Source organism: Anoplopoma fimbria, chromosome 23 (assembly GCF_027596085.1).
Source record: "Anoplopoma fimbria isolate UVic2021 breed Golden Eagle Sablefish chromosome 23, Afim_UVic_2022, whole genome shotgun sequence".
NCBI classification, from domain to species: Eukaryota; Metazoa; Chordata; class Actinopteri; order Perciformes; family Anoplopomatidae; genus Anoplopoma; species Anoplopoma fimbria.
The window spans coordinates 16,543,490-16,557,588 of record NC_072471.1 but is presented as its reverse complement, the minus strand read 5'-3'; the positions used below and the strand labels follow the sequence as shown (position 1 = coordinate 16,557,588).

The 14,099-nt window shown below is 44.3% G+C and overlaps 1 protein-coding gene across 3 annotated transcripts in view; it reads left to right on the top strand.

Moving 5' to 3' along the window:
* Window positions 1-14,099, top strand: part of nav3 (neuron navigator 3) — a 294,795-nt gene that overhangs the window by 101,926 nt on the left and 178,770 nt on the right. For 2 of the 3 annotated variants that reach the window (XM_054624280.1, XM_054624279.1), the window contains exon 1: window positions 9,160-9,573. The exons of the other annotated variant lie outside the window; for it this stretch is intronic. In XM_054624280.1, coding sequence (XP_054480255.1) covers window positions 9,322-9,573 — 252 coding nt within the window. In that variant the 5' untranslated portion in view covers window positions 9,160-9,321. Of the gene's footprint in view, window positions 1-9,159; window positions 9,574-14,099 lie in introns of those variants that run through there. 3 annotated transcript variants of the gene reach the window in all.

Here is a 14,099-nt window from a genome sequence, read left to right as displayed (position 1 = left end):
AACAAGCTCTCCCTGTTTTACAGCCCTGGGGGGTGGAGGTTAAAAGCTGTGCCTTAACACACATTTGAAAGTAATGAGGCTTAAGCTGGTTGCTCAGGGGATAAAGAGCACTTGTCTGTTGTTTGGAAAGAGCTTATGAGGTAAAGAATCCTTTTTCTATGATCATGGAAGCAGAGTCATCCTGAAGCTCATCCATTAGATCTGCAGTATGACGGCTAAACACAAAGCTTTAATTGAATGATGCATTGAATTGACTCTGGTCTTGTTGCACTTTGTTTTTCATTGTCAGACTTGCTGTCACTCCGTCACTACAGCATGATCCATACAAGATACCAGAGGTGGTGAATTGCCTTCCTGCCAGTTGACACAGACTTTCCTGCAGTCCGTCTCCCACGGAGCTGACTGACCGTGACCTTTTGAGTTGAGTCGTTCAACCTTGCCCTCACATGGTGGTTTATTTGCAGGTGCACTCAGAGTTAATAAAACATTTTTAACGTGAGCCTCCAGATTGGTTAAGTTGTCAGCATGCCATAATGCATGTGTGCTGAAACCTTGGAGAAGGAGCGGGTGGAGAGGAAATGGAGAGCTGGTGGACTGGAGGGTTGGCTATAACAGCCAGGTGGAAGTAGTGGTTCCCACAGGATGAGCACTACTCTGTGGTGATTGATGTTCTTTTGTGAAGCTCCAGCATTTTGAGCAGAGCCAGTGTATATTGTCACAGATGAATGCACTTTACCAGCTTACTGTACAATCGATCAAAATCTTCAACTGCAACTCCCTGCAGACTCTGGGAAGGACAAAATTAATACAAAAATGTGTATTTTGTAATGAGTAGGTTTCTTTATAAAAGGGATAGTTGATTGTAGTGATTTGAAGGGGTTATATGAAGTACATATCTAAAGTCAGTGTATTACCTACTGTAAATGGCGCCCCAGTTTGTAGAAAAAGGCAGGAGTACCAACACAAGAGCAAAGCAATGTTCTGCTATGGTTGGTGGCAGCAAGAAAATGTATTTTAGACACCTAAAAGAAAGGCCCACCAAAAGAAACAATATTTGTTAAAGTGTACGCTGTATTTAGAATATTTTTACCACTTTATTTTGCATACTTACAGCCTTTTCCGACAGGGAACTGAACTGTAATCGAGACTTATCTGTCCTCTGTTTAAGACTGTTTAATTATGATTCCCACTGCATTTCTTGGCAAGACCCATCCTGCATTGCCATTTGAGGCAGATATGATTGGTTGAGTTTAGTCGTTGACCCTGAGTAGTTAGGGTCAGGATAGCCCAGTGGTCAGGGCACCAGACCAATGAACAGGAGCTGAACAAATCAATATTACCGATACCTCAGCCAAACCTAGCATGTAAATGAACAGAGCGGGTCTTGCGCCAAAAATGTTTTGGATTTGTAATAACGCCAAGACTCCATTGACAAAAACAGTATTGATAAGTTTCACTTTCAGTTGGAAAAAATATTCTAAATATAGCGTGTACTTAAACTGTATTGAGGTTTTTTTAGGTCAGCCATTCTTTTAGGTGTCTAAAACACGTTTTGCTGCTGCCCCCGTCAAATGAACTTTTGGAGAAAGGTAGAAGAAATGTATCCGCACAGACAGAAAAAAAAAAAAACTATGTCCTGACCTTTCCCCTATCTCAAAACTTCATGATTCAATGGCTGGCTCCATTTTATTTTCTCGAGCATAGCTCCCCCAAACCTCAGGACAACTCCACATCCCCTCCTCTGCTTGTTGTTTTTTGAGGGAAGAGTCCCATTCAGCACTTTAAGACTTTATCAACTCCAGCTGTGAAATCCAAGATTCGCCGAGGACACCAGTGTTTCACAAGAGGGGAAACGTGGAGGTACGGGGTGGATGTGGGGAAGACCATAGCGAAAGGAATGTGATGGTCGTAAGTGGGATTGATTGAAGCCGACTGGGCCGCGAGGAATCAAAGTCAGTGGCTTTTGTGATTTGTCAAGTGTAAAAGTGCAGTGTTTTTTACTACAGGGAAGTGAAGAAAGCTTTGACAGTGGAGCCTATAAAGCTATGTATTGTGATGGAGGGGTGAGCTGGGTGTCTAGATTTGACAGAACAAAGAGCAGTCATAATTTGTAAAAGCTGTCTTTGAGTGGTACTCTGCTGCTTAGAATGTCATCCAAAACTGCTTTCTATATGTTGGATTCTCTCTATAATAGTATCCTGTCACTGATAAACTGAGTAGTTACAGGCATCACACCATGTAGAAGCTGCGGTGAAAATGATGTATTGTCATCGCCTTGTCGTCCCTCACCCCCCCTTTCGTTATCCTTGTGTCATAGAACAGGAATGATGTGTTTTGTTTTGTTTTCACTCCTCCAACACAACGGGATGGAAATCATAACGACTCTCTCGACACTCCCGAACATTCTTACCGAAATTCTGGAAAGTGAATGAAAGTGAAAGGTGGAGATAGCAAGAACAAGCAAGTGAATAAGTTTACCATTATTCCTTGAGTGCACAAGGAAGTAAGTCGAGGTGGAAACAAGGGAGTGAGCAAATGCAAATGTAAGTCAATGGTTGAAAGAGAGAAACAATGAATGTATAGCTTCAATGCAAACAGTGGGATTGTTGCATCCGTTTGGAATGTCAGCCGATTTAATGGACATTGTCAGTTATCACTGCCATTCTAACTGCACAGACGTGCACGTTTGAAAAGTGAAACCGAAACTGCGGGGGGGATGTGTTGGACCACTGTAGCAGGGAAGCGCATTAAGAGTGCTATGGAGGAAATTAACTATGTACATTTACTCAGGTACTGTATTTAAGTACAGTTTATAAATACATGTACTTTATTTAAGTTCCATTTCTGGGTATTTCCATCCTATAGTACTTTACACCTCTACTATGCAGGAGAAAAAACATTATACTTACACTCACTACATTTATCTGACAGCTAAAGGTCATTTGCATTTTTAAGATTTTACATAAAAAACATATGTTGAAAAATATGATAAATTGTTACAGATTAAGAACAAACTCATGTATGTTAGCTCAACCTCAATCAACTAAAATAGTAATCATAGGAGGGCAGGTTTCCCATGATGCTCCGTTGTGTTTTGAATTAATGCGTGTTGTTTGCGTGGGTGGTTGAGCGCGGAGCAGCCAAAGGTTGACCGAGGAGCAGGAATCTATCCGTGAGTCCTGAACCAGAGAGAGGATGAAAGTGAGTGCATGTTTACGTCCTCCCGGGTCACGCTTCATGTATGGTAATGGCACAGACCTGCGTTCACCGAGCCAACGTGCATGCCCCCCAAATGCTCATGGACCTCTTTGTTGTGTGCGTGTAAGCGCGAGTGTGTGTTTGTTTTATTTTCCATGTTGCCTGACTTGCGGTTGACTGATAGCATTCAGAGTGCTGACAGGTCCAGGTGCGTGACTATCTAGCCTCCCGGGGGGGATGTGTTTAGACTCTGTGTGTGTGTGTGTGTGTGTGTGTGTGTGTGTGTGTGTGTGTGTGTGTGTGTGTGTGTGTGTGTGTGTGTGTGTGTGTGTGTGTGTGTGTGTGTGTGTGTGTGTGTGTGTGTGTGTGTGGTTGGAAGGTGTTTGACCCCCTCTTATCTCCAGCACCCCGGCGTGTTTGTTTTCACAGCTACAACATGACCTCAGTGCTGATGTCATGTGACCCTGGGCGGTATCTTTCATATAAACCACACACACATCAAGCAGTGCAGGTTACCAGACATCCACCCACTGCCTGGAACAGATAATAAACAAATGACATTATTGATTCCATAACCCAGAAATATCTGTTATTCTTACTGACTGAACTGCTATTAGATTTGGGTTTTTTTCCAACAGCATCCAAACCACAGAACATTGACGTGAGCATCACAAAGGTGGCATCAAACTCAACCAGGCAGAATACATTTTAAAACGGATGCATAGTTTACCACAAGACATGCTGTTAGACTACTATATCTGTAAATTAAATCCATGACAAGGCTCTTATTCTGAAGGAGGACTGCATTAACAGGCATTGCTGCGGAAAAGCCAGTCCTCCCATACATTTGAGTTTGGGTTGAAACAGACTAAAATTTGGGAGAATCAAAGCCTACGTCACAGTGTGTTGACCAATCAAGTAGCCCACCAGTGGGAGAGAGAGCATGGTGAACATTACGGCCTCTCACTGCCATGGAAGCTGGCACCGAAAAAACAGCGTTGGTACAACAAACTTAAAAAAACGAGTAAAAATGAAACACAACAGGAGTTTGTGTAACAGCTGACTACATGGCTGCTCGTTGGTGAAATTCTGTGGGGAATTTGGTAGCACGTTTATGGCGAAAAGCTCCAGTACTCCGTCTTTTACTTGTATAAATGTTGTAAAATTAAGGAAGCTGCCTCAAGTCTGGGTGGAAATGTCAAGATCATAAAAAGGTTCTGACGGAAAACAATAATTGGGAAATAAAAAGTCTACTTGTGCTACAGTGTGGGTTTAAACTTAACAAGATGATGTCACTCAAATGGGCCATTTAAGTGCAACTTCCACATCACCTAGGCGATTAGTCATGCTTTTTCATGCAGACTGACTCATTTCCCAGAAATTTGCGAGCACTTCTTGATTTAAAGTGGTGCATCTGTCTTGTGATTTTTTGTGAAGAAACTCTGTTTTACTGATCTGTCGATTAAATCAATAAATCGATTAGTCGACAACATCGTATGAGTACTAGTCGACTAAGACTCTCTTTGGTCATGACAGTCCTACACTGGGGGCGTTACGAATAAGCATCACGTCATTGTGAAATACTCGACTGTGAGAATTGTATGTTAAGGGCTTTTATTGTGAAAGGTAAGAACAGAAAGCATGGATCTGGTCTGCGCTGCTTTGTTGAGGGCTTAGTTCTGCCGAATGAATCTCATGCGGCGGAAACTTAAAACTTTCACTCTCTCTAATAATCAGAAAGGGGCGACTCCTCTGATTGCAAAAAGAAGTCAGATTGTATGGGAGAAAAAAAATATATATATAATATGGTAACTTCCGTTCATTGGTTGCCAAAGAAAGACACCTGTTTTTCCGTTTTGAGGCTTCAAACCAATTGGTGGTGTCACGATAACCATATCTATGAGTTATAACCTGTGCAGTCAAAAATAAATCCCACTTTTTTGCCAAGTAATAATCATTTTCTGTGTGAGTATTCATGATAAAGATTGGTTCATAAATTATATTAATGTCCCTTCCGGTGTGTAAAGGCTTTTGTTGTATCCTGTTACGTTTAGCAGTGAATTATTGTGTCAGAAACTGCCAGTGGAGCACATAGCAAGTGTGTCAACCTCCCAGCTTCCATCCCTCCCTCTTAAAACGCCACCTTCACCTTCCGCCTCCCCTCAGCTGGAATGTGTTCCGTCTCCACCAGATATTTAGTGGTGGTTTTGCCGGAAACCCAGGGAAGCTTTGCTGGGCAGCCGACACAGGAATAGTCACCGGAGCTTTAAATTTAGGTGCGGTGAGGTCTTTTTCATGTCTGTGCCAAAATGAGACGAAGGCATTTTAACAAGAGGTTATCTTCAGTTGTTGTGAATATGTCTTTGTCTTCACCTTTCAGATGCAAAGATGAATATGGTTTTAACACATCAATTAACTGGATGCTGAAGGGGTTGCGCTCTTGCATATATGTCGTTACACATCTTTGTTAATAGTTATTTATTTCACATTTTCTTCCTGCAGGATTACTTTTGTGCTTTGGCTTGCTGTGGTGTTTGCTTGTCTTAGTTGTGACCAATCGCTCAGACTCAGTTTATACATTTCACAGGATCCTTTTCTTGGAACGAAACTGGACTCAACCGAGGTGGTCTTGACTGCAGCTCCACTGATGGCTTTGCAGTCTGGCTGCCACATATTCTGAAATATTACTCAAAGATGAAAACAAAAGTTGAGCAATTCAGCGCACAGCAAGATCTTTTTATCTTCCAACCAGTGAAATCCACTCCGGTCTTCGCCTCACCCCGATCCCTCCGCATTCCAACCATGACACAGTTGACGTTGCACTATTTTTAGAGAAGAGGTCGGCCCCGGTAGCCAAACATGAGGATGCTGACCCTGCCCAACTCTGTGTGTGAGGATGAAAGTGAACCTGAGATCTGCTTCGCCGCTGTTGATTTGGGGCGTTGCGCTGTTGAGAAACGAGGAACCTTACAGCGGTGGTCTCATCACTTGCAGATAGCAGAGACATTTTGCAGCGTAAGATGATAACTTCCAGAAAAAAACCTGCTTGAAGTGAGAGGGTTTTCTTAAGACCTCTCTGAGGTTTGGCGTGAGCTCGTTTGGTCTCTGCAAACCCCCGAGCCTTGTCAGACGGTGGGTTCCCCGACAGATCCAGGCGAGTTTGGACGCCCGCCAAGTGTGCTCCGGTTCGTGCTGCTCGGCAGGCAGCGGCAGCAGAAGTCGAGGTTGGACTCGCGCCATTCATTCACGTGGTATCCTGTTGTTTTAGGCTTGTCATGATAGGCCCTGGTGCATGATTGAAAACATGCCGGAGAAGCCCGTGCTATTCTGGGGCCGGGGGAAGCAGCGTCCCTATTAAGGCAATTGACTGTCAGAGGCATTGAGGCGGTATGAAAGTGAGTAGAAGAGGAAGCAGCGGCGTGTAAAGTAATCCTGTTGTACTGATTTCTATAAGGAACTTTTTACATTTACCTTTTTATACGAGTCAAACTCAAAATGGGTTTATACAGTAGGCCTCAGCGAGGGAGTTCCATTTTAGCTGTTGTGATTTTTGTGGTAAGAACTGATTTGTGAGAGAAGCCCTGCGTTTTTTTGGTTTCCGCTCGCCCTCCCCTTGCTCTTTTTACTAGACGATGCCGTGTTTAAAAGTTCCGGTTTGCCGTGACAGTGCAATGTGCCCTCCGATTCCAGCACATCTCCTTGCCTCCCTAACCTGAACCAGATGGAACCTTTCCATATAAAACTTTCACTCCCTTCTATGTAAAAAAACAAAAAGGGGGGGGGGGGGGGGGGGGGAACTGCTACATGTCATATTGTGTCCGGTTAATGCAGTCCAAATGCATGTCTCATCTGGAAAACATGAAATTTCCAATGGCGTTGTACAGCCGTAGTCTTTGAAGAAATCCTAACTAACGGATTTCTATCTGTGCTGCATTAACTCTGCTGTCCTTTCTGTAATATCAAAAACTGAAAAACAGAAATCTTGCTGAAACCAATTTAAAAATAAAAATAAATATAAAGCCTGCATAGACTTGATATTCATGATATCAAAATGGCCAGTAGAAGAATGGACAGTTTTTTTAATGTATTGCTATGGTTGTGATGTCTGTGATGGATGCTGTCAGCCTCCTGCTCTCCACACCGTTGATGTACATCGGACACTAATGCTGTCTCTGTATCTTGTTATAAAAAAGTAGCCTGAAGCCAGTTTTGTGGCCAGCAGCTGTTCTGTTGTAACTTTCCTGGTGCTTCACCATTTCCTATTACTAATCAGCTCTGCTCCGTAGACTCTCATGCAATGGTTTAAGATTTTCCTCATTTACAGGCTGGTTAAGTGGATTTGGAACTAGTCATGGGCAAACGTTGTGTAATTGTAATTGTTGTCTTATAAGTTTCTAAAATGTTATGTTTCATGAACTATCATTAGCACTTTTATGCTATGCTAGCTACTTAAGGTATACTGTATGTCACTATCACCAGGTGATGTGGTGGTTTACTGTCATCTGTAGGCTTTAGATTCTATCTTTTATCTGACTTGTTTTCACTGATGAATCAGTTTGACTTCCTGACTATATCTTTTATATTGCAGACCCTTCTGTCTGCTGCTCTCTGATAACGCTTTTCTCTCTTCCCGAAAGACAGCGAGTGCAGTTAGTGACAGTGTGGACACCACACTAGCTCTGACAGCTTGACGGAGTGGCATATCAGCTGTACATGTGAAAAGTGGAAAAGAGAATGAACAAGAGATCTTAAGAGAGAAGTGTATATCCTGCCTTTATTCACCTCCACATACCTGGACAGCCGCTGTGCCAAGTTGACGCCATTGTCGCTTTAAGAAAGTTGCGAAAGTTGTCAGTCGCGAACCCAGCGGGGCCTAGCTTTGTTCGTTTGATAAATTGATGAAGAATTATTGTGATTGGTGGTTCGCTGTGCACGCAGAGCCTGCATGTCAATCACTAGCAAACAAACCTCATGTATCAGAGAAAATGATGTTCCATCAGAAAGACTTCTCTTGTAGATTAGTCATGGAAAATGAGAACCATGCGAGTTTTCCTTTTGAATCAAGCAGCAAAAAAGTTGTAGCATGATGTGTTTGAGTTCATTCGCCTTACTTGACTTCGGTCGTCCGGCCATGTGACTGTTGCGCATGCCCATATCACAGTGTTGATGCTGAAACGATTCATCATGCAGCCCTACCGCCGACAATGGAAGATGCAGGGCGAGGGTGTTTGAGATACCGTTGGACCGTCTCTCAAGCACTCCATTTTTTTTGTTTTTTTGTTTGAAGCATACAGAGGCCCAAACATTACTAAAAAAAAAAACCAATTAGATATATTTCATCCATAAATGTTCACGGGGTGAGGCTGTTTTTTTTTAGCTTCATTGTTTCCATTCAGGAAGTATACAGGGAGGGTTACTGAGATTGACTACCTCAGCAGTGGAAACCAGCTGAGCAACTCGCAGTCTGGTACCTGATTAAAACAGCTGTTTGTACTGGAATTCTTCTTTTTCACCTTATTTCAACCCTCGATCCTTTTATATTCTTTTTTTTAGATTTCCATATTTTGTACAATTCTCGTGTTTTTTTCCCCCTCTCACTATTTCTCTCATCAGAGGAAAGGGAAGCTCCAGATGTAGACGGTGAGAGTGTGTTTATTTCAGAGAGAGAGAGAGAGAGAGAGAGAGCGAGAGAGCTGTTTTGACAGACATACACACTCAGCAATCAGGGTTTTGCCAGTGGTGGTTATGCCTTCCAGAGTAGTTCACGCCCCCTTGAACTGTTTTGGCTGACTTTGTGGTACACTTCTGACGGAGAGAGAGCGAGAGAGGGAGAGTGAGGGAAGGGGAGGGAGGAGTATTGCTTGTGGGAGGAGAAGGAGGAGGGAGTGAACTGGAGGACGGAGAAACTCTCTCAGTTTCTGCGAGTCCTGCTCGCTGTGGGCTACAGAATGAGCGCAGTTGCTCTGCAGAGAGGCAACTGCAGTTTTTTTTTTCTTTTTCTTTTCTTTTTTTAGTTTTTCCTTCCTCTCCCTTGCCCGACACCAGAAGGAATCACCACAGAATTGTTACTTTTTTTCGTACCCACTCCTGTGTTGTTATTTCCGTGCCTGGGGGTGAAGCACCATGCCGGTGGTCGGTGTCGCCTCCAAGCTCAGGCAACCCTCCTCGGTGGTGACCAAGCCGGTGCATACCGCGCTCCCCATCCCCAGCGCAGTCAGGGCGGCCGCCGCGCAGGGCTACGTGGCCCGGCAGCAGGAGCTCGGGGCGGGTGAGGGCGCTCCGGGGCTCTCCTGCCAGCTTTCCATCAAGTCCGGGTACCAGAGGACACCTGAGGGGAGGTCCAGAGCTGAGGCGGAGGAGAGCAAGATCTGCAAGGTCAGTGGTGATGGCTCTGCAGGCAGCATGGTGACACTCCACAGGTGTCTCTCTCTCTCTCTCTCTCTCAGCGTCTGTCACGCTCTCTTTCCCCATGTTGGCTCGAGCAGGTGTAGTTCTGAAGCAGAGCTCAGCTACACGGTGGTGAGTCATATGTGCTGCGGTGGGATGATGTCGCTGGCTTTTGGTCATCAGCTAAGAGGGGAAACTAGATGAGTAATGCATCGCTGTCAGTGCACCGTCTCATCCGGCTGCCCATTCAGTCTGCACATGATGAACTAATCAGTGTGTTTGTGTGTGTGTGTGTGTGTGTGTGTGTGTGTGTGTGTGTGTGTGTGTGTGTGTGTGTGTGTGTGTGTGTGTGTGTGTGTGTGTGTGTGTGTGTGTGTGTGTGTGTGTGTGAGGAAGTACAGGAGAATTTGTGTGTTTAGTATTTAGTCAAGACTATTTAGATCCCTATCTGGGAAGTGAACCGTGTCTGCTCTTCTAAAGGGAGGGAAGCTAATCTTTGGGTAATGGGTGCTACCTGAGAAGCCCCAAAGATTAGGGGAGCGTGGTCCGAATACACTCCCACCCCCTGCTTTCTCCTCAAACAGTCTCCAATGCTGGGTAATATTTCAGATAGATCACCGGCGCTGCCCCTTTACTCCCAGAGCATATTCTTAATACCCCCAACGGCGAGTAAAATGTAACATATGGTTTAAAAGACGCACAGAGATCATTGTTAAGTGGTTCACCATACTAAACACAGGCCATGCCAAGTCCTTTCCTTCTTGCAGTGGAGGTTTGGCTCACTTTCTCAGGCTGCAATGGAGGAAGGCGGGGTCGGCTCCGTCCTGAGGAGGAAGGAGTTTTCAAAACTCCCCGCCAAATAGTTTCAGCAGCGCCTCGGCCCGTCCCACATCCACAACTGTCAGAGAGCAAACTGAAACTTTTCCTGTTTGGCCGGTAGATCTCCCCTCTGCCCCTCTTTCTTCGGTTACAAGACTTCCGACAGAGACAAAAACAAAAGCAAAGACTCCATGACCCTGATTCTTTTTCTGACTTTGGACTTTTTGATACTGAACAAAGCTGCTGATTCTTCCTCGTGACCCAGAGGAAACTTAGGCAGGAGACATCAAAGAGGGGGCCAGTCGCTCCCCTGCCTCTAAATCCTTCCAGCGTGTCCGCGGCCGAGTCCAAATCGCCTGCAGGGTGACTACGTTCACCATTAACCTGCCGCTGAACTGGCAGCTTCTGCTTGACTTTCAGCTTGTTAACACGACCGGGTTCTTACAAGCCTCCTGTTTGGTCCTTTAAAAGGCGTTCTAAGAGTTGCGTTTTATCTGGGTTTGAAGAAGATGAATGCTGAAGGCTCATTTGACTTGTGTCAGCATCCATCTCCCATCATGTTCTCAAAAAGAAACCCTTCATTCTGGCTTCCCAACCCCCTCCTCCTCAACTTTTGTTTGACTTTTTCCTCACTTAAAGTTACTGTGAGGAACTTTTAACTGGTTATAAAATGGTCCCAATTTAATACCGATGACTTTATATGACCTACATAAGTAAACTAGACCATCAGGGAGAAGATTAGCTACATCTATGTAGTTATTTTTAATGCTTGTCATTGGTGCCACCTGGTCTGATTCCATACAAAATTAGACTTAATCATGCAGGTTCACGAGAAACTCCTTTCTTCTCAGTCTCTAATGGGGCCTTCGGCAGTAGCCAGATTCAGTTTCGCTGCCACCTTCAACCTGCAGAAGGAACTCCAGCGGTTGGTGGAGGGCTTTGCCTCGCTGCTCCGACGGTCGATGCTGAATGAGGCCGTGGCCGTATAGCTTGGCTTTCTTGAGGGAAGGGAGGCATGGCACAACAAGAACCAGAACTACGTATGGCAGACTGTCAGAGCCTGCTGCAGTGAAATGTGAGGTTTTCTAAATGGACCCTGATTTTCCGAAACACTACCGCTTTTGTCCAAAGGGACCGCCAGAATCAATACAATATTAAAGTTCCTCACAGTAACTTTAATTTATTATCCTTTTGTTACAGAAATGCTGTCTAGGTGCTATGGCTCTGACCTTTGCCCTTCTTATTGTGTGGTGGTTCACAAGATTTGAGTGTTGCTCTAGTCTTCCTGTGGATAGAGCAGCCGCTAAATTGCCTCAAATGTACAATCAGTGCACCGCACTACAGTCCCTGTCCTTGGGAAGCTCGTAGGCAGACAGAGCTCTTGCCCCAGCCTGTCCGTGTGGGTGAAGAATGGGAGGTATGGAGGGGGTAATTAGTATGTCTAATTGTGTTGTCTAGTCCCTTAAGAGCTTAACTCTCCAGGCTTTCAGAGGGGGATAAAAAAAGGGTGAGTAAAAGCTGTCATTACTCCTTCACATTCACCAACACACTTGTTTAATTCGGAGCACTGTTATCAAGCGGGATCAAGCGTAGGACTGTGTGTGTGTGTGTGTGTGTGTGTGTGTGTGTGTGTGTGTGTGTGCACCCATGCAGAGCACGACTGCATGCTTGTTTGTGCACATGCAAACCCCCCGTATATACAATAGTCAGCATGTGTTGGCTTGTTTGCCCGAGGTTAAACATATCTTAACCTGGGTAGTGTTTGCCAAAGCTGGAAGGTTTTTTTCTTACATTTCAGGAATGCGGTTTGTTGTTGCTGGAAAATTCCTCCTGTCTGGTCAACAAATAGGTCAAGAGTATTTGACCCATGACACATTTATTTATTTATTTCCTCTGTGTTATTTCATCGTGGCTGGCATGCGGAACGACATGTGGTCAGCATAACGTGAAATAGATTGAAACTCCCTGATTACCTAAATTATAAGCAGCCAGAAGTGCAGGAATCAGCATCACAGCAACCCCCGACCATTATTCCTGTGCCAGCAGAGTGATCACGACACAAGAGCAAGCTAAATAAATATGAGGGTTAAGCGCTAAGCGGAGAGGAAGAAGGGATTTGTTTTTCCTTTGGTGTGGTGTTTGCAGAAGACTGCAGGCCTGATGTTGTTTTGAGCAAATCCAAAGGAGGAAGTCCAAAAGAATCCCGTCCAAGTGAAAGACAAGCTCAAATTCGATCTGCAGTCTGACACCGAAAGCCCCCCCACAGACTGTGTTTGGATTGAGAGGTTTCACATTTAACAGATGTAGCCATGGTGGAAGAGTGCTGCACAGAGCCGATGCAGGTGTGCTGTTTAAAGGGCACAATTAAGCCTCCTAGACGGGGCTCATTTTGGACAGATCATTCAGAATGAGCTGCAGCTAATCTCAGCTGTATTAGTCCAGTCTGCATGTATTGTGTGATAGATAATCCCTCAGATCTACTACACAACAGACTGCACCTACTTTTACAGGAGTGTCGGCGAGTTGTGTCTGGATGTGCATGTTTTTTGTCTGTGTTTTTCTGAGTTGTTGCTGATACTGCAGGGCTTTACAGAACACAGCAGTCGGGTTTTTCAACATCGTGTGATTTCTGCATATTGCCTTGACTTGATATTGCCATTTACTTACTGTTACGAGTTATATTCAAATCTAACATTTGTAATAGGGATTTTACTTTTTGTACATGTTCTACAGCTGTCAAGTGACAACAAATCTATCGGTATAAGTTTTGTAGATGGTAATCTAGGTGTGTTTTAACTATATGGAAACACCATGTAGATATATATTTTCCTAGTACAGCATGGACACATACGGATAGATATTTTCCTAGTACAAAGCTTTGTTATACAATGAGGGATTTCTGAAATAATTCTCCTTCATGTCTTAATATTTGTGGTAGTCCTCTGGGAGAGACATCCAGAGACTATCGCATCATTTTGAATGTGATGCAGCCCATCACTTTCTTTGTCTGGCAAGCTTACATGACTGATGTCCATGTTGAGTCTGGAGTTTATTTGGTGGTGTTGTGCAACACATGCCCATCCCATCTTAATCCAGCTCCGATTCCAGGCCATAGATGACTCCCATTCCCCCTGCACGATGGATACGTTTGCTCTTCCTGTTGTACTCTCGCTGACAGTCACTGCCTCTGGCACCGCAGGATGACTAGCAGGAATGAAAAGCTCATCTTAGTAGACCGGGCTTTAATGAAGTGGCACCACTGATATGGAATTATCTTGTGCATCAACAGTTTATGGCTGGTGTCCAAATAACACAGACTTATTTAGTGAGTTCCTTTTGTGTTGGAACTGAAAATTGCATCACACCTTTCGATTAGATCTACAGCATGACAGAAGAACAAATGATGTTTATTGGATCCATCTCTATTCATCCTTGAAGAACTGTGTGGGTGCAGATGGGATTTATCCTCATTTTGCTTCCCAGCAAAAGATTTGAGCAAAATGTATTTACTTACTCTGTGGCACATTATATGTTATGAAGCACCTGTGACGAGCTCTCTCCTCTGTTCTCAGCCTGTTTTGGTCCTGACCCTGAGAATACAGCCAATTACTGAATCCAGCTCCCCAGTGTGAAAAAGACTTGGTTATTTCAGCTTCCAAATGCCAATTAGTTTAGCATTTAGAGTCACAACATAG